Source organism: Triticum urartu, chromosome 1 (genome assembly GCF_003073215.2).
Source record: "Triticum urartu cultivar G1812 chromosome 1, Tu2.1, whole genome shotgun sequence".
In the NCBI taxonomy this organism is placed as follows: domain Eukaryota; kingdom Viridiplantae; phylum Streptophyta; class Magnoliopsida; order Poales; family Poaceae; genus Triticum; species Triticum urartu.
The window spans coordinates 133322703-133350184 of record NC_053022.1 but is presented as its reverse complement, the minus strand read 5'-3'; the positions used below and the strand labels follow the sequence as shown (position 1 = coordinate 133350184).

General features: G+C 43.6%; 1 protein-coding gene across 1 annotated transcript; it reads left to right on the top strand.

Annotated features, from left to right (window-relative positions):
• The first annotated feature begins 540 nt into the window (after positions 1 to 540).
• On the top strand, positions 541 to 8019 carry LOC125551692 (MAR-binding filament-like protein 1). Its single transcript, XM_048714986.1, has 3 exons — positions 541 to 1109; positions 5023 to 5228; positions 6016 to 8019. Exons 1-3 carry the CDS (start codon positions 842 to 844, stop codon positions 7774 to 7776), a joined length of 2235 nt encoding a protein of 744 aa, XP_048570943.1. The 5' UTR covers positions 541 to 841; the 3' UTR covers positions 7777 to 8019.
• The last annotated feature ends 19463 nt before the right edge of the window (positions 8020 to 27482 follow it).

Below are 27482 nucleotides of genomic sequence, written 5' to 3'. Positions count from 1 at the left end.
TCCTCGGGAGCGATATACGCAAGACACGTTGGCGAGGTCTTTTGCGGACCCTAAACCCTACACGCCCGGGAGGGACCCTATCAGAGCACACGTCAGCTATGAGCTGCCCTAAGTCGACCTGATCACCCCTAGGGCCTCATGGATTGTTGCCCTCCAACACAAAAAATGAGTAATAAGAAGATGAACAAGATAGTAAGAAGAAGGACAAGGGAGAAGAACGAGAAAGAAAAAAGAACAATTAGGACCTTCAATGATGTCGAAAACTTTAATGCTGGTCACTTTTGAGCCCGTTTTAAGGTATAATCACTCACACCCAAGGTTGTTAACGACTTTACGATACAGTTTAACTTTTTTGATTCGACGATTTTGGTTCGTACAATCTACGTTTCTATGATACTGATAGTTAAGATTCTACTATGACCATCTCACGCCTTACCTTACCTCAGACATAAAATTAGCCTTACTATAAGCTGGAGTATATAACTGCAGGAGGACAGGGGGATGTATGAAGGTGGATCTTTATCCTAATCTATACGCAGGCGACGAGACATCCGTCTATCAGAGATGCTCTAATGTTTCGGTAGTGTAGTATACCACCCCTCTGAACCGGAGCCTCTTTCATCCTCCTTCCCATTCGCTTCCCTTCATCCTCCTTCCACCTCGCTTCCGCGCGACGCCACCACGCAGCATTTTCCGCTGCTGCCACTAAAATGAAGTAAAATGATCGTCGTTATTAGTTATTACTCCACAACCTCCTATAGTGAGCGGAAGGGACCAAGCAGCGAGAGCTGAAGGGATTTTGGGGATTGGCCTAGGGTTTTAGGGTGGCCGACGCGACGGCATGGCCTACCACCACCTCCTCGTCGTCTCGCCGCCGGCGCAGCCGCCGCCGCCGCCGCGGCGCCTCTCACTACTCTCCCGCTCGCCGCGGGGGGCCGTCACAGCCGCTGCCTCGCCCGACGCCGCCCGCTCCTCGTCGGTGGTGGCATCGTCGGCGGCCACGCGAAGGAGGGCCGTGCTCCTGGTCGGGATCTCCGTGCTCCCGCTCCTGCGCCTCCGTGACGCGGCGACCTCCGCAGCGCAGCCCTCAGCGGTCGATCTCGTCACTGGTGAGTAGGGCTCTGCTCAGCGTGGGGATGATCTATGAGATTCTTAGTTTGAAATCTGACGCGGATCTCCTAAAAAATACTGATGCAAATGTTTCTTGAACACATAACCCTGGAGGTTGGAACCTTCACGGATCCTTGGAGATTTTCTGAAACTTTAGTCCGAAGCCTGCAAATGGCTAGCTGGCTAGGCTAATCATCGCCCTGAGGAAGTCAAAACCTTGTATGCCAATGGCCACTCTGCATGTTCTAAACCATCCCTGTTACGAAATAGTTTGGCCAAATCACTCGGTGGTGATAGTGCTGACTTACACTCATGAGAGTGTTTTTCTTATGTTCAGTTTTGTTAAATGTTATTTGTGCAACATTGAATGCGGTATGCTGCTTCCACAATAAAATGTATGCTCTGCTATCCATTTCATGTCAAATACTCCCTCCGTCCAGAATTATTTTAGTTCTGTGACAAGTAATTCTGGACGGAGGGAGTAGTAGTTTTGGAAAATGCCAATTGAATTGGCATGAACTAAGCATTTCTGCATCAGAAAGAGCATTTGTCCTTGTTCTAACTAGCTGATACCCGCGCGGCGTGCCTTCGTTAGTAGGACCGTGTGTTGTTTTCCGTATAATTTGTGAACTTTTACATGTTTATTTATCTTTTGTTTGATTCATCCATTTCTTTGTTTCTATTGATATGTTGTTTACTTCCTTTTTTAGGGGGGATTTTGTTTACTAGTTGTATGAATTGTGGGAAATAGTATTGTATCAAGTTTATTGCTTTCTCCAAATTACACTGTCCACAGAGAAGAGAAAAACAAAATCACACCCACCTGAATGATACCTATGCTCAGCAGTGATTCGAGGCAGAGCATCCAAAAGTCAAAGCGACAAAAATGTAGACATCAACAAGGGGTAAAATAAGACTTGCAGATCCAGTAAATATTAATTCCAAATGTATTGATGTTCAGCCTATCCAAGCAAAGTCATGATGCTCATATGCGTGTGTAGTGCACAATACATGTTTCAGAATGGAAGGATTTCCCTGTCTAGCCAGTGAACACTGAGGACTTAACCCAACATTTACACTATTTGTTATGGCATCAATGGCAGGCAAAATCTCACTACAGCAACAGAAAGAAATTAGATTTGGTGAGGTCTTAATAGAAGTGGTTATGCATTTTAAACAGAGAGGAACTGTTATTACGACATGAAGGTCTAAATCTGTATACCTGACATGGATAGTTAGGACTTCTTTTTATTGCAAGCACAACCACAATAGCAAGCTCCTTATCCTGCAATCTCATAACATTTACTGTGACACAAAAAAGGTTCAAAGTTGCAATAGAAGGCCAAAAGGAAACATCGAAATAGGAAGCCTCACAAAATATAATGTATAAGGTAATGTGTACTGCTTGCATTAGCTATGTGCCTGTGGCATTCCTGTAGATGTAATAGGTGTAGTTATTACATTGCAAAATGGTCAAATTATCAAAATAATTATTTGAACCTATACACAGCAAAATAAGTGGTGAATATGTTAATCCACTTGTACACATTAGTAGCTAGTGTATGACACAAGACCAAGCTGATCCTACTTCAGTAGCTAGTGTATGATACAAAGTCAACCATGGTACTACAAAGCTAAACCTACAGAAGCTTTTTAGCGATGCATAACCTGAATACTAATATCAACATTATGCTCACTTCATTAGCTGTAGCTTGATGTCTCAGGCTCATCTTCAGCGAAGATAATGTCCATATGTCAGTGTATACATCAATTTAATTATGAATACAGTTTGATTATCCATGGCCAATCTAAATTTATGCTGCAACCTAAATTTATGCAGCAAGCCTTTTGATTTTTACATCAAGAGTTCATTATACCGGAAGATCTGAACTCATATATGACAATTTCAAATTCATTACCCAGGGCCAATCTGGATTGTATGCGTTGCAAAACAACACCCCATGTCTTCAGACTACACATTACACCCGAACCTTCAATGAGTTCACATCAACTGACAATCAAATGCAAAAAAATTTGGAAGCAAAAATACATCATATGTAGCAATAGCAACAGGCAAATGTATAAAATTCTCACAGGATAGGAAAAAAAAGGGGAATGGCACCAGGGCAGGAGGAGTCGGGCTTCAGTACCAGCGTCGTTGCCGGCGGCATACTGGAAGACCCTGATCTGGGAAGCTACACGCAGCAGGACAACTGGAGTAGGAGCATCGTGCATACTGGGCTCTCTTAAAAACGAAGAAGGCCAGACCGGGGCAGAGAGGCGGCTAGAGGAGGGCGGAGGCCATCAGGGGCCGGCATGGGTAGGGATGGGTCGAGGCACCAAGGGAGGAGGCCTTGTGGAAGTCTGTATACGGCTACATCCACAGTTCAGGTGTTCTTGTGGAAAGGACGACGTTGCGGAGGAGCCGCGCAGGTCAGGGAGTGGGAACCGGAGGCCGCGGCCGGCCAGCGAGCATAAGCAGAACCCCAGGCGCTCCTCTGGTAGGGCTACGGGTGCGGCGCCTGCGCCGGCCACGACGGAGGTCTGCTGATAGGCGCTGCCGTCTGTGGGGCCTCTCGCTCGCTTCCTTCTTTCTCTTCACTTTCGACCGACCGAGAGAGGGAGAGAGAGAGAGAGCTATCAGGAAGGGAGAGCCTGATCGAGAGATTCACGGCGCGAAAGAAAATTGAGAGGCAGTCGTCGGCATCACAGGACCACCTCTGCTCTTCCCCGTCTCTTTCTCTCCTCCACGACTTCTCCTTTTCCTCGTCTCCGGCTCGGGCCACTGCTTGCTGTCTCCCATACTGCCGTTCACCACCGATGTCGGCGCCTGGTACACAGCAGGGATGGGATGTTTGCCGTTGCCATCCATGTGGGCAAGAGCAGCGGAGTAGGCAGATGGGGAGGTGCGGTAGTGGCGGCTCGCCCCAGCCGTCAACATTGAGCAGGAGAAGAGGTCAGCCAACCCCACTTGAGGCATCCGTGCGCAGGATGCCATCCACAATGCTGCGGAGATGGACATGGCGGCGGAAGTGGGGTGGCGGTGGTTTAGCTGGGAAGAAGCGGGTGCCGCGGTTGGGGAGGAACGGGGCAATGGTGGAGCCATTTTATAAGCTCGTATAGCGGTGGGGCGGCGTGGATATGCCCGGAGTCTTCGAGAGAGAACCGGACACGTGAAGAGAATCGAGAGGAGGTTAGAAACCGACCAAAGTATCTGCATCAAGTGAAGCGGAGGACGTGTGTCCAAAGTCATGGTTGGCAGCAAGATGCACACACAGGTTGTACCCCTCCTGGTCCCCAGAATTACACGTGTCCTCTCTTAATTCAGCCAGAGGCCAAAAAAAAACTCCCAAAAACGGAGAAAAAAGGATTCATGCGGGTGATTGAGAATTACCTTATATGGGAATGGGTATGGGACATTTAATTAAGCAGGTTGATCTGTGCTTTCATGCATTCACTTATGGGACGGTGTATCTGTAAAGCTAGGGAGAAAAATAGCCTTATTAAGTCCTAGCTTGATGTGATGAGTGCACAAGACCAGGAGTTACTCAAGCCTCTGGGAATGTGTTATTACGTCCTGCGTTCTGGTGTGAGGTACATTGACTAAAAAAACAAAGGCATGCCTATTTGTGTTTTATTGATGATGCCACTTTTGAATTGATTAATGATATGATTGTTTCACATGTTTTAGTGTGGTCACGTCTCTTTGGGAGAGCATTTAATTTTTTCAAGGTTATAAAGTAGCATGGCATTGGCCATTTGAGAAGCAGAGCAACAAAAGCCAAGTTTGTCCATATGTACCCACTCTTTTTCACGCCAATATGATTTGCCCATTATTAGTCAGTTTCCTTATGTTATACTACCTGACCATGAGTTGATAAGCCTGATAAATTTATGGCATTGTTCTTACAGATAAAATGGACATTCAGATGTCTGAGGAAATGCAGCCTGAAGAAACTAGGGCTGGACCACCTCAGCCTGAGGTGAAAAGGCCATCTCCAGGGAATCCACTTGCTAGTCTTCTGAATACAATTGCAGTTATTGCTTCTGGGCTTCTGGCTGGGCTTCTTGGTACTACTCAACGTGAAAAGAAGGCCTTGCAGTCAGCCATCTCATCTGTATGCCATCTACAAACCTTTGGTCACCATCTCATCCGCATCGGCACCATCCTAATTTCAAATACACGTAAATAGAAAATGTTAACTAACCTGTTAGCTCGAATATCAGTACGCTACATACCCAATTGAATGCTTCTGCTGCTGCTGCAAAGTAGCGCAGTAGCACACATCACTTTAATGGAAAATTTGGTGTCTATCCTGCATTCATGGTATTCAGTTTCATTTAGCACTTGACATGTAAGTCCTGATGCATGCTTAAATGTCAGACATGACCTACAGTTAATCATCCTTTCTTAATTATTTTGCTCAGGATCTGTTGTCCGATAAATGTTTCAAATATATCTGTTGTACCTTTTTTGTGTGTGCCTGAATTTGATTCAGCATCTATGGTATGCATGCCTTGATAAGCTTCATCATCTTGAGACTCATTCCAGGTGGCCTTCTGTATTGTTTAAGGCTTTCAGTAATTGTTTAGAAATCCCAGCAAATGAAATATATACTATATGTTTACTTTGCTGATGTTCTATTCTTTGCCATGGGCCTTAATACTATGCACATACTACTTTCACAGGGATGTTTCTGAATGCATATTTTCCTGCCCCTTTGTCTTGGTTGTTAACATGACCTGGATATATTTGATAAACCAAGATGAGTTGCTTTAGATATACTAGAATGGCTTTCACAGTGCAGAGATTATGTGTCAAAAACTTTCTTGAAATTCTATGTCTACGTACATTGAATTCGTAAAGGACTATGAACTAACAAATCTGATGTTCTATTTCCCCAGATGGAGATCAAATTGGCTGAAGATGAGGCAGCGATGTCTTTGCTTAGAGAGAACTATGAGAAAAGGCTATTGGACGAACAAGTGGCTCAGAAGAAACAAGCTAGGATGTTCCAGGACGAGGAAGCTTCTCTTCTTGATCGATTGGCCTCAACTAAGAGAACTGTAAAAAATTTAAATGAGGAAGTTATGAAGGAGAAGGAGCTAGTTGAACAGCTTAAACATGAAATACATGATCTTGAGATTAGCATTGCACAAGCAGAGGAAGACAAACATGCGTTTGAAGAAAATTTGAGGGACAAGTTGGAAACACTTGATATTTTACATGGCAAGGTAAATCTGCTTAGCCAAGATGTAAATGACAAGGAGGAAAACATTACAGAACTCAGTTCATCACTTTCAACCAAGGAAGGAGACTACCAGAGCCTGCACTTGATGTTTAATCAGACTAAAGAGAGCCTGGAACATGCAAATTCTAGAATGGAGCAACTGGAGAAGTATGTTTATGCAGCTAAAAATGATATAAAATCAAAGATATCCTCAATTGATTCATTGAATGAGGATGTCCAAACATTGTGCAGTGCAAAGAGTGATGCCGAGGAAAAAAAAAGCGAGTTAATGAAACAGTACACGGAATTGGAAACTGCTTCTAAGATGAGGGCCTCTCGCGATTCTGAACTATTGTCCAATAAAGATGGTCAGCTCAATCAACTCGAAGAACGACTTTCTACTGCATTAAGTGACTCTAGTGAAGACAGAAGTATAATTGCCGAGTTAAACAGTGAATTGGAAGCTAACAGAACAATGCTACTCAATGAAGTTGAGACCCGGAAAAAAATGTCGGATCTTGTTCAGTCCACTGAAGATGCACTTAAAGAATCCAGAAATGAGTTGTTCAAACTGTCCGAAGAGCTTAATGAAGTAAATATATCAAACCATGACTTGACAACCCAGATTTCAGAATTCACAAATGAGTCTAATGAAGTGAAACAGGCTCTGACTAAGAAAGTAGAAGAAGCGGAATCAGTTTCTAAAGCTCTTTCAGATGAATTGGCCTCAGTGAAGGAGATACATCAAAAGACACAAGAAGATCTTGAAGTCACCTCTAATCAATTGGTGTCTATTACAGAAGTGCATGATGAACTTAGTAAAGAATTGCTGGATACATATAAAAAGTTAGAGTCCACAACAGATGAGCTTGTTAGAGAACGAAGGATTAATGCTACTTTAAAGAGGGAGCTTGAGGCATTGGTGAAACAATCACAGGTGGAATCTGAAGCTAGAAGAGCTCTTCAAGCAGACTTGGATGAGGCCACTCTTTCACTAAATGAGGTGAATGAGAGTACATTATTTCTGTCTAATAAGCTTGATAGCACTGTTTCCAGGATTTCTGCTATTAAAGAAGAGAAAGAGGTTCTTTCAGCGGCTCTTTCGGAGCAAAAGAAAAGTACAGCCGAAGCTCAGAAAAATATGGTGGATGCTCAGCATCTTATTAAAAGGCTTGGGATGGAGAGAGAGAATAGTGAAATCAGGAGTACAAAGCTTGAAGAGGAATTGGCCACAGCAAAAGGTGAGATGTTATATCTGAGGAGGCAGATTACTGCAAGTGGGTCACAGAATACAGATGTTTTGGAAGCAAGCCCAACACCAAATTTCAACCAGTCTCCGGAAGATCATGTTCCAAATACCAGTAGTACTGATGCTGTACCTCCTCGTTCTGCTAAGAAGATTTATAGGAGAAGAAAAGACAGACCATCAACATGAGCATTACCAGAACATGTGATCTAGGACCATCTATCTTTCATTTGCTCTCATTTTAGCACTTTATGAGAAATGTTCTTATTTAACTTCCAACATTTGAAAGCTAGCATGTTAGACTACCCTATAGTAGCTCCAACTCTTTTTGTTGTAGCTCTAAAAGAAGACCCTTCTGGTTTCCATGATCCATATGCTAGATTGTGAGGGAATTGCAAATGTATGTTAATCTGTGTGCAGATGTGTTGTTGTTGTCTCGAGTGCTTCATGAATTATAATATGGTGACTCTTGCTATCTTCTTACTAAAACACTTCAAACCGCACATGCAATCTGCTTATCCATCATTACGTTAATTACATAGGCATGCTTCTATTCTGGTACTGTTTACTTGTCTGTCTCATGTTCTGCATTTTTATAATGAACCTACATTCTCCTGATTCATTTAACTCGAGCGCGAATTATGAGATGCCGGGAGGAAGTTTATTAATGCCTTGACATCTTGTCCTTTCACCTCCCATTCCTCCCAAACATATGGTGCTGCAAAAACTTGGTCTTGTGCTGCTTATATATGAAAACCATGCTGACTATTTTCAATTTTTCATGCTGGGTCTTAGCATACTGTTCTCTCTGTTTTATTGCATGCCCTATTGTTATATACTTAGTGATCTAAACGCTCTTATATTTCTTTACAGAGGGAGTATTTATCTGTATCTTGCCAGAATCTGGTCTTAAGATACCAGAATAGTTGGTGTCGATTATCCTTGACCGAATTAGGTATGTGTTTCTAAATTGTTAATGTCCCACTGTCCTTTTCCCTGATTACATGTTGTCATTTGTCAGGAATTTGCTACTTTGGTTCACAAGACTTCCTTTTGTATCTCTTCTTTGCCAACACTATAGTTAGGGGGGGGGGGGGGTCCCTACTGCATATTCACAAGCAGTGATAGGGGAGATTTACAGAAGGCCCTCTGCCCATCCCTGATTCCATGCGGCCATGGTGTCCTAATTATTGACAAATTGCATCTATAGTATTTTCACCAGAATGTTTAAATGTTGGACCACCATATATCTAACCATAGCTCTATGTTAGCATGTGCAACTATGGTTTGGGTTGAACACACCATGTTCAAGTGATTCTCATGTTCCTTTGTTATCAGGATGCCTTTAGGTTGCACCCACTTTTGCTGACTTTATTGCAGCTGTACTTCCCAGTTTGCTCTCTTTGAAATGTCCAAATCTTCCACAATGAGCATTGCGAGCACTACCCACTAGTTGCCATACAGACATATGGTACAAATAATATGCCCTTCCATATCGACAACGGTAGTCTGTCTGTGTGGAAGGAATGGAAGATGCAGATCATTTGCTATCTTACCTGAGTTGTAACTAATGGTACCGCTCTCTGGATGTACACATGGGGCATATTGAAGCCGATGTCCAGGAGAGTGTGATCTGCGCGTGGACAGCGTGCGGCTGTGGCTGCACACATTTGGTGCTCGGCGCCAGATGTCTACGTGGGACGCGGATCGGCGGCTGGGCGCGGCAGTGGCTGGCACATGTTGGGCGCGGAGAATCGCAGGGCATGGCAGGCGTGACGTCTCTCGAGCGCAAGGTGTGCTGCAGGTGGAGGGCTCTGCTAGTTCTCTGCTCTACTGCTTGGCTCGAGCGGCTTTGATCTTGATCGGGTGCGAGTTGGGTCTCTGATCTGGTTGTTGTTCCTCGTGCTGCGGCGGTGGTGAAGATCACGGTTGTGGGCGACGGCTATGGCCAAGGGTCGGTGTAGTGGATCATCGGATCGTGCGGTCAGATCAGGGTCAGCCTTGGCAGGTGGGTTGGTTGGTGGGCGGTGGGCGGTGCCGGTGCGGGCGATAGCAGGTGGTCCGTACATCTTCAGGAGAGTTCCTCTTTTTGGTCTTAATCGGAACCGGCGATGATGGCGCTCATGAGTGCCGCAACCTTTCTTGCAAGCATCGTTGTGGAGGTGTACTCTTTTGGTTTTGGAGGGAAACCTTAGATCCACTGGATCGGGTGATGGAGATGTCTTCACGTCTTTCTCCTCCTTGAGGCTTGTCCATGTGGTTTGTTGAGGCAGCGGTTTTAGGGTGCTGATTTCTGTTTTGCAATGATGATAATAATGTGGAGAGGTGCTTTGAAAAAAAAATGATGTGGAGAAGAGTTTGCCTTGCAGCTCAGGCTTCGGTAGTCGGTTCTGTCAGGCGTGTCCAAAGAGCTCTTTCATTTGCCCACCCCTAGCATTATGTCAAATGAGGCACAGCCTCAATCTTAAAGGAAATTTTAGCCTTCCATAGACGCGTAAAGATCTATCTGGGCCCAACCTCATCAGCCATTGTTGCTATAACGAAAGGTAAAAGTAAACGTGGGCATATTGAACACAGTCACACAGCACAACATGCAGCGGATCAGTGGCCCATACAGGCGGATCCGGTGATGATGCCAAACCTATGTAAACAGTCCAAAACTTTAACTTTTGATCTTGTCCATCTCGGTGTCCTGGGGCTGGGGGTTGCTCAAGTGCCCACTGCTGTACGCATTTGTGGTGGGGGCTTCAGTTTGTTGGGCCACTTGCTTGGAACCACACAAAGCTATGATCACAATGCTGGGAATGGAAGCACATGCATAAACTTCTCGTCTTTTTTTTTTTGATTTGACACCTGCATAAACATCTAGTCGGTTCGCGCGAGTGGCATACGAAAGTTGGACGCCTAACACACCGACCTGGATAACTACCACCATGCATCTGCTTGTACGCATGCACCCCAACAATGGCCTGGCTTAACCACTTGGTTTGGCCCCATTTTTCAGCGCGTTTGCTAATGGTTGATCGTTTGAAAATGGAACCGGCGTCAGCTGCTTGAAAACGGAATCAGCACCACGGTTTCCCCGAAAGAGAAGGTCAGGCACGTAGCACCGGGGCGGTCTCCGGTTGGACCGGGTCGAGAACAATCCGGAGACGGGGATGACATGGCTAAAGAGAAATCGAGGCTTGGCAGGTGTGTGTGCGGTCATGGGATGGTCGCTGGCGTTGAGTCAGGGGAGAGGGGCGGAGGTCAACATGAGTACAAGGAGGAAGACGAAGGCGGCAAATCGACTAACGCAATTTTTTTCCGGCCAATGCCGTGGTTTGTCGGTACTAGTTCGTCCCCCCAAGGGCGGCGGCGGTAAATCCATTGTCGCAAATTTTCTTTCTAGGCAGGTGAGATATAGCCAGTCTCATTTTTCGTATATCAAGGAGTTAAGGAGTTAACCCAGAGGGCGGCAACGTCTTTTATTTAAGCCTCCTTTGGTTTGTAGGAATTTTATAAGATTTTTATAGAATATGATTTGTAAAGGAAATTTTTTTTGAAGCCCTTTGATTTGTAGGAATGAATTCCTATTCCTATATAGGATAGGAATTAATCCTTCACATTTTCGAGGAAAAAAACATTAACTAAGACTCAATGAAAAAATTCCTATCCTATGCATCAAATACATGTCATCTCATTTTCTATGATTTTTCTATTCCTATCCTATGAACCAAAGGAGTCCTTATCTTGGATGCATTAACTCACATATTTTATTTTTCTGCCTTGCATTTCCGTAAATGTTCACACTCTCGAAATTTCATGCACCACTGGACATGTTTGGTGAGCTTCTTCTTTTAAGTACACTGAGTGATAGCCTGTTCCTTTTTTATTCTTGACCCCAGCACAGCACAACACTGGCCACCGGCCAGCGCCAAGGTTTCCCGGCCGGCCGTGTCCTGGTCATCAATACTACCCTGCACTATTCCCTCGATCTTTTCTTAGGTACGCCCGGCGTCCACCACAGCCTTGTGATGCTTTTTCTCTTTTATTTTTGGCAAACGTAAATCCCTGATTTATCTTTGAGGTTTTTTTTGATTCAAATGATTTTCATATGATTTTGAAAGGATTAGAATTCTTAGAGCATCTACAACCGGAGTTGGCATATCCAAGCCCGTATACGTCACCGCGGACGCACCCACGGGCAGCGCTGGCGGGTCTTCATTTGTCCTCCTTCACAACCACACTCCTCATATCCCAATACCCAAATCCATGCATGTTCATCATATAACGCAAATTCATCACAAATTCAACAATAAGAAGTAAACGGTAATTCATTACATGCCAAAATAAAGTTCAACAGCTCATACATAGATAGGCAATACACGAATGAATCAATGGCTTCAATTGTGGTGACATTGATCCTCTTCTTCATGCGGACCAACCGTTTCTTCCTTTCATCATCCAAGAGGTTGATGTCCCGCAATATGATCCTCGACTCCTCCGCCTCCCTCGCAAGCCTCAACTTCTCTCTCTTGAACTCAAGTCCTTGCTTTGTCATTGTTTGTTCAAACTCCCATTTTGCAACCTTCTCTTGCCTCTCCAATTCTATTTTTTTCCTTCTCCAAGGTCAACCTCTACCAGTCGAACTCCATTTTCTCCCTTTGCACATCGATGAATATCTTTTACATTTACTCCTTCACCTCCTTGGCGGAAAAATGCCCGTCCAAATGGCGGACATTTTGTTTGCTGCGCATTCATGTGCCACCCTCTCCTCCCACTTGTTCCCTATCACTTATCATGGTAAATTGCAAAGATTCTTGACTATCATTTATCATGTCTTGCAATATTTGTTCCAACAATATGCATTGCAATTTAACTATCATCCTACAAGTTTGATCATATGGTATGTGCAACAAAAGAATCTATGAATGCAAGTGTGAAAGGGGGAAAAATAATGTATCGGGTCTTGGTTGGGCGTTTCGTCGAACAACATGTGGGCATGCCCGAAGCCGGCATTGCCAGACATCGCCCAATTCCTTTGGAGTTGCGGCAAGTTGGCCATCGTCGACCCAACGGGAACGGTTTGCAAAAAGCTCAAAATCAGGATGCTCATCCACTAGGAGGGCGGGACGGAATCGGACTCCGTTGACAAGTTGTTTGTCCCCGCGGCCACGACCTCTGGATTGGTCTGTGTCGCACCAAAGTCCATGCCCTCACCACCAGGCACGAACGCTATCTCAACACCGACCACCTCCGTAGCTGCCTTCGCCGCTGCCTCCTACTCACATTGCCTCTGGCGGCGGTCCTTCCGGGCAAGGTTCTCCGCCTTGCAAGGATCAGTTGCAGGCAGAGGAGCCCGACCAATTCCCCAAAGGCATCATCCGTGACCATGGTGGTGGACAGGATTGTCGGCGATGACATCAACGATGACATAGAGGGACAGGGAGCAAGGGAGGAGTTGGGTGGCTGCGTGAAGGCGGGAAATGGAGGATGGAGGCGGGAGGAGTTGGGTCGAAGTGGAGTGCTAGTCTTTTTTGAGAGGATTTGGGATAGGCCTAGCTTGTGGGAGATGAGGTGGTGGGCGTGTCCGGGCATCCCCACATCTGCCCCAAATATGGGCCGGGTATGGGGAGTGCCGGTTAGTCCAGGCGTTTAGGTCGGATCTGTGAGGGCTACTTGAATGGCAATTTTGCGTCGGGACAGTGACCGGACAGCTTGCCCGGGCATTTGAAGCGGATTTGAGGGCTCCGGTTGTAAATGTTCTTAGGAATTTTCTCCATGTTGATGGATTGATTCGTATAGTTTGATTACAAAGAAGAGATTGAACACTTTGATCTATTGATGTGCTACTATACATAGGAGACTAGGATGTGCGGTTGACTGAAAAATAAGAGGACATCGCCTTCGTCAGCCGCTCCGCCACTCTTTGGCCTTCACCCGCTGGCAGACTCGTTATTTTTTCGTGGAAGAGATCAACAAATCTTGCTCACTCATCTATATAACATATATAGCAAAAATCAATATATCACACACACGCACACACGTATATACATGCACACACCACATTGCATTAATTGAAAAGCATATTTTCAATTTTTTTTGAAAGAAACACATAGGTCATGAACACTCGCCCGACATCCTCTATAACACTACACTCCCTATTTTTAAAGATCCCATATTCAATTGAGGTCTTCAAATAGAATTGTGTCATCTGATTTTGACGGGTCAACAATTTCTCAAAGTTTCCCCATTCAATTCTTTTATACTATACACTGTGCTTTTTAATTCTTAAGACCTCACAATTAATTGAGGTTTTCAATTTAGAATTGGGTCACCCGATTTTGGCAACAATTTCTCAAACTCCCCCATTCAATTTTTTTAATTCACTATGTTCCCTAATTTTGAAACTCTTTCATTCAATTGAGATATTCGATTTTGGATTTGGTTTACAATTTTGACTGGGACAATGATTTTTCAAATCAATTAGTAGCAACTGGCCTATAAAAATATATCAATCCCACGCACCCTCCCACCATCTAGGAAGAACAATGTGATATTGTGGTACCAATATAGTACATGCAGCCAACGACACAGAAATTTCCCCACATAAATATAGGTTAGTTAGTGGATAGCATAGAATCAACCCCGAAAGGCCACCAAATCATCACAATACAAATAGAAATTAAACACACTCCATCATCTCCCCATCCAGCAAACAAAATATTCCATCAGTTCCAAATTATAAGGGGTATTAGTTTTTTGAGAAGTCGAATTTCTTTAACTGTTGGTGTAATGATAGGCCCCTTTGCAGTTTGCTGACATAAACAGTATGGGAATTATGTGTTTGCTAGTGCACACAAAGTTAAAGTTCCCTGAGATCACGAGGAGTTTGATGCAAACGACGAAGATAATCTCCCTGCGTTGCAGCGAAGGTTATCACGGAGATGATATTGACAAGAGTGACCCCTAAAATTTCTGAAGTTCAAGCAATTGGTTTGGTGTCTGTTCGAGGAATTTGATTGCATCCGAGGAGAATGAAAACGCAGTGAAGACGTAGCATTTGTTTCATTCTTCTTCTCTTTATTGAGCCATAGGGCCATCGTACTATTAAGAGGGGAGTAGTGTTCGAAACTTTGATTCTCTGATGCTAAACACAAATCCTATGAAAAGTTGAGAGAGAAATCTTTTTGTGTTTCGAGCAAATACTTGCCAGCAAGAGACTATGATCTTCTTCGTTGAGAGAGATTTGTCTCAGACCGAGGAGTTAGCATTACTTGTTCCACAAGTAATGTTATCGTTGCTCCAAAATCCGACCATTCAGAATGTGTCGATTGACTATTGGCTGGACCGTGTGTCCAAAATAGTCATTTTCCGTCAGGGAAGGCTGCGGCTATAAATAGCCACCCCGCACTGACTTTGTCCGGCGGCTGTTCCGTTTGATTCTGAGAAGATTGTTGAGCAACTCCCCCTCTGAGCGATTTGAGTTTAAAATCCAGCGAGAGAAAAACCCCTAGAGCCAAAGAATTAGATAGTGGTTCAACATCACTAGAATCTAAGTTCAATACGCTCTCCCTATTACTCTTGAGAGGTGCAAACTCTCTAGACGGTTAGGTGTCAATTTCTTCAGAGACCAAGAGTGATTGTGGTTCTTGAAGAAGAAGTCTGTAAAGGTTCAAACATCACCTCTAGTATCTACCACGAGTGATCGACATCGGTTGACGAATCAATTGTCGAGGAGAATATGCTGAAGAGCGTTTATCTTCCGTGTTAAGTCACATCCCCTCCAACCAGACGTAGTCCTTGTGCAGAAGGACGAACTGGTCGAACAAATACCCTGTCGCCATCGAGCACCATCAGTTTCCTCTGCTACCCATATTTATATTTGATCTGTTTTCCTTCGTGTAATGTATCTTAATGCATGCTTTAGTTTCTATTCGGTATCTAGTTTTAGCTCGCTGTAGTTTGCTTTCATTCGCTCAGCTGCTGGGTTCCGAGATTTTTGAGATTTCCGAAGAAATTTTAAAACTCCCATTCACCCCCTCTGGTAGACATACTTTGTTCCTACAATTGGTATCATAGGAATGTACTCCTTGACTCTGCTCATTTTGGTCTAATAACCTTGGGGTTTAAGTATGTCTTAAGGGCTACAATTCGCATCTCAAGATTCCCGTCCTCGATGTGACGGACTATCCCTTCTGGAAGGAGAAGATGAAGATCCATCTCCGAGCGATTGATGATGATATGTGGAATTGATACGTCTCCGTCGTATCTATTTTTCCAAATACTTTTGCCCTTGTTTTGGACTCTAACTTGAATGATTTGAATGGAACTAACCCAGACTGATGCTGTTTTCAGCAGAATTGCCATAGTGTTATTTATGTGCAGAAACAAAAGTTCTCGGAATGACCTGAAACTTCACGGAGACTATTTTTTGGAAATAATTAAAAATACTAGCAAAAGATCAAGACCAGGGGGCCCACACCCTAGCCACGAGGGTGGGGGGCGCGCCTGCCCCCTGGGCGCGCCCCCTACCTCGTGGGCCCCCTGAAGCTCCTCCGACCTCAACCCCAACTCTATATATTCGTGTTCGGAGAGAGAAAAATCAAGGAGAAAGATTCATCACGTTTTACGATACGGAGCCGCCGCCAAGCCCTAAAATCTCTCGGGAGGGCTGATTTGGAGTCTGTTCGGGGCTCCGAGAGGGGAATCCGTCGCCATCGTCATCATCAACCATCCTCCATCACCAATTTCATGATGCTCACTGCCGTGCGTGAGTAATTTCATCGTAGGCTTGCTGGACAGTGATGGGTTGGATGAGATTTATCATGTAATCGAGTTAGTTTTGTTAGGGTTTGATCCCTAGTATCCACTATGTTCTGAGATTGATGTTGCTATGACTTTGCTATGCTTAATGCTTGTAACTAGGACCCGAGTGCCATGATTTCAGATCTGAACCTATTATGTTTTCATCAATATATGAGAGTTCTTGATCTTATCTTGCAAGTCTATAGTCACCTACTATGTGTTATGATCCGGCAACCCCGAAGTGACAATAATCGGGACCACTTCCGGTGACGACCGTAGTTTGAGGGGTTCATGTATTCAATATGTGTTAATGCTTTGGTCTGGTACTCTATTAGAAGGAGGCCTTAATATCCCTTAGTTTCCACTAGGACCCCGCTGCCACGGGAGGGTAGGACAAAAGATGTCATGCAAGTTCTTTTCCATAAGCATGTATGACTATATTCGGAATACATGCATACATTACATTGATGAATTGGAGCTAGTTCTATGTCACCCTAGGTTATGACTGTTACATGATGAACCACATCCGGCATAATTCTCTATCACCGATCCATTGCCTACGAGCTTTTCATATATTGTTCTTCGCTTATTTACTTTTCCGTTGCTATTGTTACAATCACTACAAAATACCCAAAAACATTACTTTTGCTACTGTTACCACTACTATCATATTAATTTGCTACTAAATACCTTGCTGCAGATATTAAGTTTCCAGGTGTGATTGAACTGAGAACTCAGCTGCTAATACTTGAGAATATTCTTTGGCTCCCCTTGTGTCGAATCAATAAATTTGGGTTGAATACTCTACCCTCAAAAACTGTTGCGATCCCCTATACTTGTGGGTTATCAAGACTATTTTCTGGCGCCGTTGCCGGGGAGCATAGCTCTATTCTTTGAGTCACTTGGGATTTATATCTGCTTATCATTATGAAGAACTTGAAAGATCCAAGAACCAAGATTTATCCCTCAACTACGAGGGGAGGTAAGGAATTGCCATCTAGCTCTACACTTGATTCACCTTCTGTTTTGAGTAAGCTTGCGACACCTAAACCCGCTTCTGCTATTGATTCTGATATGTCACATATTATTGATGATGCCACTTCTGCTATGCATGATACTTATGATGAAACTACTTCTATGCTTGATACTACTGTGCCAGTTGGTGAATTTCTTGATGAACAACTTGCCAGGGCTAGATAGAATGAAATTATTGAAAATGATAATATTGATGAAAGTGATGATGAAGGCTCTCCTAATAAATATGAATTACCTGTTGTGCGCGAGGGCTAGGTTATGGATGAAGAAACTAAAAGAGACTTCCTTGCTTGCAATGATAGAAGTGATCAGTAGGATCAAAAGTATGTCTAGAGGGGGGGGTGATTAGACTACTTAACCAAATAAAAACTTAACCTTTTCCCAATTTTAGTTCTTGGCAGATTTTAGCTATTGTAGGACTAGTCAAGCAATCATCACACAATTCAAGCAAGCATGCAAAGAGTATATTGGCAGCGGAAAGTAAAGCATGCAATTTGCAAGAATGTAAAGGGAAGGGTTTGGAGGATTCAAACGCAATTGGAGACACGGATGTTTTTCCCGTGGTTCGGATAGGTGGTGCTATCCTACATCCACGTTGATGGAGACTTCAACCCACAAAGGGTAACGGTTGCGAGAGTCCACGGAGGGCTCCACCCACAAAGGGTAACGGTTGCGCGAGTTCACAAAGGGCTCCACCCACAAAGGGTCCACGAAGAAGCAACCACCCACAAAGGGTCCACGAAGAAGCAACCTTGTCTATCCCACCATGGCCATCGCCCACACAGGACTTGCCTCACTAGCGGTAGATCTTCACGAAGTAGGCGATCTCCTTGCCCTTACAAACTCCTTGGTTCAACTCCACAATCTTGTCGGAGGCTCCCAAGTGACACCTAGCCAATCTAGGAGACACCACTCTCCAAGAAGTAACAAATGGTGTGTAGGTAATGAACTCCTTGCTCTTGTGCTTCAAATGATAGTCTCCCCAACACTCAACTCTCTCTCATAGGATTTTGATTTGGTGGAAAGAGGATTTGAGTGGAAAGCAACTTGGGAAGGCTAGAGATCAAGATTCATGTGGTAGGAATGGAATGTCTTGATCTCAACACATGAGTAGGTGGTTCTCTCTCAGAACATATGAGTTGGAATGGTGTATTTGTTCTGATGGCTCTCTCTTCGAATGAAGAGGAGGTGGAGGGGTATATGTAGCCTCCACACAAAATCCAACCGTTACACACAGTTTTCCAATCTCGGTGGGACCGAATTAACAAACTCGGTCGAACCGAAAAGGTAAACCTAGTGACCGTTAGAGATTTTCGGTGGGACTGACATGCAACTCGGTAGGACCGATATGGTTAGGGTTTGGGCATAACGTAATCTCGGTGAGACCGATTACACAAACTCGGTGAGACCGATTTTGGTAATTAGCTAACCAGAGAGTTGGTCAGGCAAACTCGGTGGGACCGATTTGCTCTTTCGGTGAGACCGAAAAGTTACAAAAAGGAAACACTGAATTTACATTGCAATCTCGGTGGGACCGATTCGCTCTTTCGGTGAGACCGAAAAGTTACGAAAGGGAAACAGAGAGTTTGCAATCCCATCTCGGTGAGACCGAGATCCCTATCGGTAGAACCGAATTTCTAGGGTTTGGCAGTGGCTTATGACAAGTGACGGTGGCGCCGATAGAAAGAATCGGTAGGACCGAGTTTGGCTTAGGGTTAGGTCATATGTGGATATGGGAAAAGTAGTTTGAGGGTTTGGAGCATATCATTAAAGCAATGAAGCAAGAGGCTCATTAAGCAAACACCTCATCCCTCCTTGATAGTATTGGCTTTCCTAAAGACTCAATGTGATCTTGGATCACTAAATATAAAAATGAGAGTCTTGAGCTTTTGAGCTTGAAGCCAATTCCTTTATCCTTAAGCATTTTGAAGGGTTTCCACTTTCACATCCATGCATGCCAATCATTGAGCTTTCCCTGAAAATAATCATCTTGGAATAGCATTAGCTCAATGAGCTATATGTTGTTATGAATTACCAAAACCACCTAGGGATAGTTGCACTTTCAAGTGATAGAAATTATTAGCTAAGCTTAAACAAAAAACTCTAAATGCTAGAATGAAATATGATCCTACTTATGCTACTTCACCTATCTTTGTTACTGATAAGGATTATGAATTCTCTATTGATCCTGATATAATTACTTTGGTTGAATCTGATCCTTTTTATGGCTATGAATCTGAAACTGTTGTGGCACATCTTACTAAATTAAATGATATAGCTACCCTGTTCACTAATGATGAGAGAACTCGCTACTTTTATATCCTTAAAATATTTCCGTTCTCATTAAAGGGTGATGCTAAGATATGGTTTAATTCTATTGATCCTGGTTGTGTGCGTAGTCCCCAGGATATGATTTATTACTTCTCTGCTAAATATTTCCCTGCTCATAAGAAACAAGCTGCCTTAAGGGATATATATAATTTTGTGCAAATTAAAGAAGAGAGTCTCCCACAAGCTTGGGGGAGGCTTCTCCAATTACTTAATGCTTTGCCTGATCATCCTCTTAAGAAAAAATGAAATACTTGATATCTTTTATAATGGACTAACCGATGCTTCCAGAGATTACCTAGATAGTTGTGCTGGTTCTGTTTTCAGGGAAAGAACACCGAATGAAGCTGAAATTTTATTGAATAATATGTTGACAAATGCAAATAATTGGACACTTCCTGAGCCAGCTCCTGAGCCTATTCCTAAACCAACTCCGAAAAAGGGGTGTTCTATTTCTCAGTCTTGAAGATATGGAAGAGGCAAAGAAATCCATGGAAGAAAAGGGTATTAAAGCTGAAGATGTTAAGAATTTACCTCCAATTGAAGAAACACATGGTCTTAATTTAACGCATATTGAAGAAACACATGGTCTTTATAACCCGACACAAGTAGTAAAGGTAAATTCTCTCTATAGATATGATAAAGCTAAAATCCCATTTACTAAGTTTGCTAGCCCATGCTTAGATGAGTTTGATAAATTTATGGTTAAGCAAGAAGACTTCAATACTTATTTTGGTAGAGAATTAAAACGCAGTGCTGATATGCTTGAACACTTGGGTGATTATATGGCTAATGTCAAAGGTGAACTTAAACTTATTAGTAAACATGATTCTATGGTTACCACTCAAGTAGAACAAGTAATTAAAGCTCAAAATGATTTGCTCAATGAACTGAATAGTAAGAATAAGGACTATGCTGTTAGAGTGGCTACTAGAACTGGTAAAATGACTCAGGAACCTTTGTATCCTGAAGGCCACCCTAAAAGAATTGAGCAAGATTCTTAGAGAAATAATATAGATGCACCTAGTCCTTCTAAAAGGAAGAAAAAGAAAAATGATAGGACTTTGCATGCTTCTAGTGAACCTATTGCTGAAACACCTGATAATCCAAATGATATTTCTATTTCTGATGCTGAAACTGTTGGAAATATGCCCTAGAGGCAATAATAAATTGGTTATTATTATATTTCCTTGTTCATGATAATCGTTTATTATCCATGCTAGAATTGTACTGATAGGAAACTCAGATACATGTGTGGATACATAGACAACACCATGTCCCTAGTAAGCCTCTAGTTGACTAGCTCATTGATCAATAGATGGTTATGGTTTCCTGACCATGGACATTGGATGTCGTTGATAACGGGATCACATCATTAGGAGAATGATGTGATGGACAAGACCCAATCCTAAGCCTAGCTCAAGATCATGTAGTTCGTATGCTAAAGCTTTTCTAACGTCAAGTATCATTTCCTTAGACCATGAGATTGTGCAACTCCCGGATACCGTAGGAGTGCTTTGGGTGTGCCAAACGTCACAATGTAACTAGGTGGCTATAAAGGTACATTACAGGTATCTCTGAAAGTGTCTGTTGGGTTGGCACGAATCGAGACTGGGATTTGTCACTCCGTGTAAACGGAGAGGTATCTCTGGGCCCACTCGGTAGGACATCATCATAATGTGCACAATGTGATCAAGGAGTTGATCACGGGATGATGTGTTATGGAACGAGTAAAGAGACTTGCCGGTAACGAGATTGAACAAGGTATCGGGATACCGACGATCGAATCTCGGGCAAGTATCGTACCGCTAGACAAAGGGAATTGTATACGGGATTGATTAAGTCCTTGACATCGTGGTTCATCCGATGAGATCATCGTGGAGCATGTGGGAGCCAACATGGGTATCCAGATCCCGCTGTTGGTTATTGACCGGAGAGTTATCTCGGTCATGTCTACATGGTTCCCGAACCCGTAGGGTCTACACACTTAAGGTTCGATGACGCTAGGGTTATAGGGAATATATATACGTGGTTACCGAATGTTGTTCGGAGTCCCGGATGAGATCCCGGACGTCACGAGGAGTTCTGGAATGGTCCGGAGGTAAAGATTTATATATGGGAAGTCCTGTTTTGGTCGCCGAAAAAGTTTCGGGTTTTATCGGTAATGTACCGGGACCACCGGAGGGGTCCGGGGGTCCACCAAGTGGGGCCACCAGCCCTGGAGGTCTGCATGGGCCAAGTGTGGGAGGGGACCAGCCCCAGGTGGGCTGGTGCGCCCCCCCACCAAGGCCCAAGGCGCAAGGGATAGTGTAAGGGGGCAAACCCTAGGCTCAGATGGGCCTAAGGCCCACCTAGTGGTGCGCCCCCCTCTCTCCCCCCCTTGGCCGCCCCCCTAGATGGGATCTAGGGCTGGCCGCCACCCCTAGGGGTGGAAACCTAGGTGGGGGCGCAGTCCCTCCCCTCCCCCTATATATACTTGAGGTTTTGGGCTGCTAGGGACACAGATTCAATCTCCTTCTTGGTGCAGCCCTACCTCTCTCCCTCCTCGTCTCTCGTAGTGCTTGGCGAAGCCCTGTTGGAGTACCACGCTCCTCCACCACCACCACCACGCCGTCGTGCTGCTGCTGGATGGAGTCTTCCCCAACCTCTCCTTCTCCCCTTGCTGGATCAAGGCGTAGGAGACATCACCGGGCTGTAAGTGTGTTGAACGCGGAGGTGCCGTCCGTTCGGCACTAGGATCATCGGTGATTTGGATCACGACGAGTACGACTCCTTCAACCCTGTTCTCTTGAATGCTTCCGCTTAGCGATCTACAAGGGTATGTAGATGCACTCTCCTTCCCCTCGTTGCTGGTTTCTCCATAGATAGATCTTGGTGACACGTAGGAAAATTTTGAATTTCTGCTACGTTCCCCAACAGTGGCATCATGAGCTAGGTCTATGCGTAGTTACTATGCACGAGTAGAACACAAAGTAGTTGTGGGCGTCGATATTGTCAATTATCTTGCCGTTACTAGTCTTATCTTGATTCGGCGGCATCGTGGGATGAAGCGGCCCGGACCAACCTTACACGTACGCTTACGTGAGACCGGTTCCACCGACTGACATGCACTAGTTGCATAAGGTGGCTGGCGGGTGTCTGTCTCTCCCACTTTAGTCGGATCGGATTCGATGAATAGGGTCCTTATGAAGGGTAAATAGAAATTGGCAATTCACGTTGTGGTTTTGGCGTACGTAAGAAACGTTCTTGCTAGCAACCTATAGCAGCCACGTAAAAACTTGCAACAACAATTAGAGGACGTCTAACTTGTTTTTGCAGCATATGCCTTGTGATGTGATATGGCCAAAGGATGTGATGAATGATATATATGTGATGTATGAGATCATGTTCTTGTAATAGGAATCACAACTTGCATGTCGATGAGTATGACAACCGGTAGGAGCCATAGGAGTTGTCTTTATTTTTTTGTATGACCTGCGTGTCATTGAGAAACGCCATGTAAATTACTTTACTTTATTGCTAAACGTGTTAGCCATAGTAGTAGAAGTAATAGTTGGCGAGCAACTTCATGGAGACACGATGATGGAGATCATGATGATGGAGATCATGGTGTCATGCCGGTGACAAGATGATCATGGAGCCCCAAGATGGAGATCAAAGGAGCTATATGATATTGGCCATATCATGTCACCATTATTTGATTGCATGTGATGTTTATCATGTTTTTGCATCTTGTTTACTTAGAACGACGGTAGTAAATAAGATGATCCCTCATTAAAATTTCAAGAAAGTGTTCCCCCTAACTGTGCACCGTTGCGAAAGTTCGTTGTTTCGAAGCACCACGTGATGATCGGGTGTGATAGATTCTTACATTCACATACAACGGGTGTAAGCCAGATTTACACATGCGAAACACTTAGGTTTACTTGACGAGCCTAGCATGTACAGACATGGCCTCGGAACACAAGAGACCGAAAGGTCGAGCATGAGTCGTATGGTAGATACGATCAACATGAAGATGTTCACCGATGATGACTAGTCTGTCTCACGTGATGATCGGACACGGCCTAGTTTACTTGGATCATGTAATCACTTAGATGACTAGAGGGATGTCTCTGAGTGGGAGTTCATAAGATGAACTTAATTATCCTGAACATAGTCAAAAGGTCTTCGCAAATTATGTCGTAGCTCGCGCTTCAGTTCTACTGTTTAAATATGTTCCTAGAGAAAATTTAGTTGAAAGTTGATAGTAGCAATTACGCGGACTAGGTCCGTAAACTGAGAATTGTCCTCATTGCTTCATAGAAGGCTTATGTCCTTAATGCACCTCTCAGTGTGCTGAACCTCGAACGTTGTCTGTGGATGTTGCGAACATCTGACATACACATTTTGATAACTACGTGATAGTTCAGTTAAACGGCTTAGAGTTGAGGCACCGAAGACGTTTTGAAACGTCGCGAAACATATGAGATGTTTCGAGGGCTGAAATTGGGATTTCAGGCTCGTGCCCACGTCAAGAGGAATAAGACCTCCGATGATTTTCTTAGCCTGCAAACTAAGGGAGAAAAGCTCAAATTGTTGAACTTGTGCTCAGATTGTCTGAGTACAACAATCATTTGAATCGAGTGGGAGTTGATCTTCCAGATGAGATAGTGATGTTTCTCCGAAGTCATTGCCGCCAAGCTGCTAGAGCTTCGTGATGAACTATGATATATCAGGGACATATATGATGATCCTTGAGATATTCGCGATGTTTGACACCACAAAAGTAGAAATCAAGAAGGAGCATCAATTGTTGATGGTTGGTGAAACCACTAGTTTCAAGAAGGGCAAGGGCAAGAAGGGATACTTCATGAAACGGCAAATCAGCTGCTTCTCTAGTGAAGAAACCCAAGGTTGAACCCAAACCTGAGACTAAGTGCTTCTGTAATAAGGGGAACAGCCACTGGTGCAGAATTACCCTAGATACTTGGTAGATGAGAAGGCTGGCAAGGTCTATAGAAGTATATTGGATATACATTGTGTTAATGTGTACTTTACTAGTACTCCTAGTAGCACCATGGTATTAGATACCGGTTCGGTTGCTAAATGTTAGTAAACTCGAAATAAAAGGCTGCGGAGTAAACTGAGACTAGCTAAAGGTGAGCTGGCAATATGTGTTGGAAGTTTTTCCAAGCTTGATGTGATCAAGCATCGCACGCTCCCTCTACCATCGAGATTGGTGTTTGCGTTGAGCATAGACATGATTGGATTATGTCTATCGCAATACGGTTATTCATTTAAGGAGAATAATGGTTACTCTGTTTATTTGAATAATACCTTCAATGGTCTTGCACCTAAAATGAATGGTTTATTGAATCTCGATCGTAGTGATACACATGTTCATATAAGATAGTAATGATAGTACCACCTACTTGTGGCACTGCCACGTAAGTCATATCGGTATAAAACGCATGAAGAAGCTCCATGTTGATGGATCTTTGGGCTCACTCGTTTTGAAAAGTTTGAGACATGCGAACCATGTCTATTGGTGTATATGCATGAAGAAACTCCATGCAAATGGACCGTTTGGACTCACTTGATTTTGAATCACTTGAGACATGCAAATCATACCACATGGGCAAGATGACTGAAAGCCTCATTTTCAGTAAAATGGAACTAGAAAGCAACTTGTTGGAAGTAATACATTTTGATGTGTGCAGTCCAATGAGGGCTGAGGCGTGTAGTGGATACCGTTATGTTCTTACTTCACAAATGATTTGAGTAGATGTTGAGTATATTTACTTGATGAATCACGAGTCTGAATTATTGAAAGGTTCAAGTAATTTCAGGGTGAAGTTGAAAGATCGTCGTGACAAGAGGATAACATATCTATGATATGATCATAGAGATGAATATCTGAATTATGAGTTTGGCATAGAATTAAGATATTGTGGAAATTGTTTCACAACTAATACAGCCTAGAACACCATAGTGTGATGGTGTGTCCGAACATCATAACTGCACCCTATTGGATATGATGCATACCATGATGTCTCTTATCGAATTACCACGATAGTTTATGGGTTAGGCATTAGAGACAACCACATTCACTTTAAATAGGGCACCACGTAATTCCGATGAGATGACACCGTGGTTTAGAGAAACCTAAGCTGTCATTTCTTAAGTTTGGGGCTGCGATGCTTATGTGAAAAAGTTTCAGGCTGATAAGCTCGAACCCAAAGCGGATAAATGCATCTTCATAGGACACCCAAAACAGTTGGGTATACCTCCTGTCTCAGATCCGAAAGCAATAAGGGATTGTTTCTAGAATCGGGTCCTTTCTCGAGGAAAAGTTTCTCTCGAAAGAATTGAGTGGGAGGATGGTGGAGACTTGATGAGGTTATTGAACCGTCTCTTCAACTAGTGTGTGGCAGGGCACAGGGAGTTGTTCCTGTGGCACCTACACCAATTGAAGTGGAAGCTTATGATAGTGATCATGAAACTTCAGATCAAGTCACTACCAAACCTCGTGGGATGACAAGGATGCGTACTACTTCAGAATGGTACGTAATCCTGTCTTGGAAGTCATGTTGCTAGACAACAATGAACCTACGAGCTATGGAGAAGCGATGGTGGGCCTGGATTCCAAAATGGCTCGAGGCCATATAATCCGAGAGAGGATCCATATATGAAAACAAAGTGTAGACTTTGGAAGAACTACTTGATGGTCGTAAGGCTGTTAGGTACAAAAGGAAGACGGACAATGATGGTAAGTATCACCATTAAGAAAGCTCGACTTGTCGTTAAGATGTTTTCCGACAAGTTCAAGGAGTTGACTACGATGAGACTTTCTCACTCGTAGCGATGCTAAGAGTCTGTTGGAATTATATTAGCGATTACTGCATTATTTATGAAATCTTGCAGATAGGATGTCAAAACATTGTTTCCTCGACGATTTTCTTGAGGAAAGGTTGTATGTGATACAACCGGAAGGTTTTGTCAATCCTGAAAGATGCTAATAAGTATGCAAAGCTCCAGCAATCCTTCTAAGGACTGGAGTAAGCATCTCGGAGTTGGAATGTATGCTTTGATGAGATGATCAAAGATTTTGGGTGTATACAAAGTTTATGAGAAACTTGTATTTCCAAAGAAGTGAGTGGGAGCACTATAGAATTTCTGATGAATATATGTTGTTGACATATTGTTGATCAGAAATGACGTAGAATTTCTGGAAAGCATATAGGGTTATTTGGAAAGTGTTTTTCAATGGAAAGCCTGGATTAAGCTACTTGAACATTGAGCATCAAGATCTATAAGGATAGATCAAAACGCTTAATGGTACTTTCAAATGAGCACATACCTTGACATGATCTTGAAGGTGTTCAAGATGGATCAGTCAAAGAAGGAGTTCTTGCCTGAGTTGTAAGGTATGAAGTTAAGACTTAAAGCTCGACCACGGCAGAAGAAAGAGGAAGGACGAAGGTCGTCCCCTATGCTTTTGTCATAGGCTCTATACGGTATGCCATGCTGAGTACCGCACCTAATGTGTGCCTTGCCACATATCTGGCAAGAGGGTACAAAGGTAATCTTGGAGTAGATCACCAGATAGCGGTCTAAATTATCCTTAGAGGAATAAGGATATGTTTCTTGGTTATGGAGGTGATAAAGAGTTCGACGTAAAGAGTTACGTCGATGCAAGCTTAACACCTATCCGGATAGCTCTGAGTAGAGATACCGGATACATATAATGGAGCAACAAT

What these genes read in the sequence shown, in the direction of transcription:
- LOC125551692 (XM_048714986.1), top strand. Translation starts at nt 842, where the DNA reads ATGGCCTACCACCACCTCCTCGTCGTCTCGCCGCCGGCGCAGCCGCCG. An exon ending in AGCGGTCGATCTCGTCACTG is followed by an intron (nt 1,110 to 5,022) that starts GTGAGTAGGGCT and finishes TTGTTCTTACAG; the next exon opens with ATAAAATGGACATTCAGATG. An exon ending in TGCAGTCAGCCATCTCATCT is followed by an intron (nt 5,229 to 6,015) that starts GTATGCCATCTA and finishes CTATTTCCCCAG; the next exon opens with ATGGAGATCAAATTGGCTGA.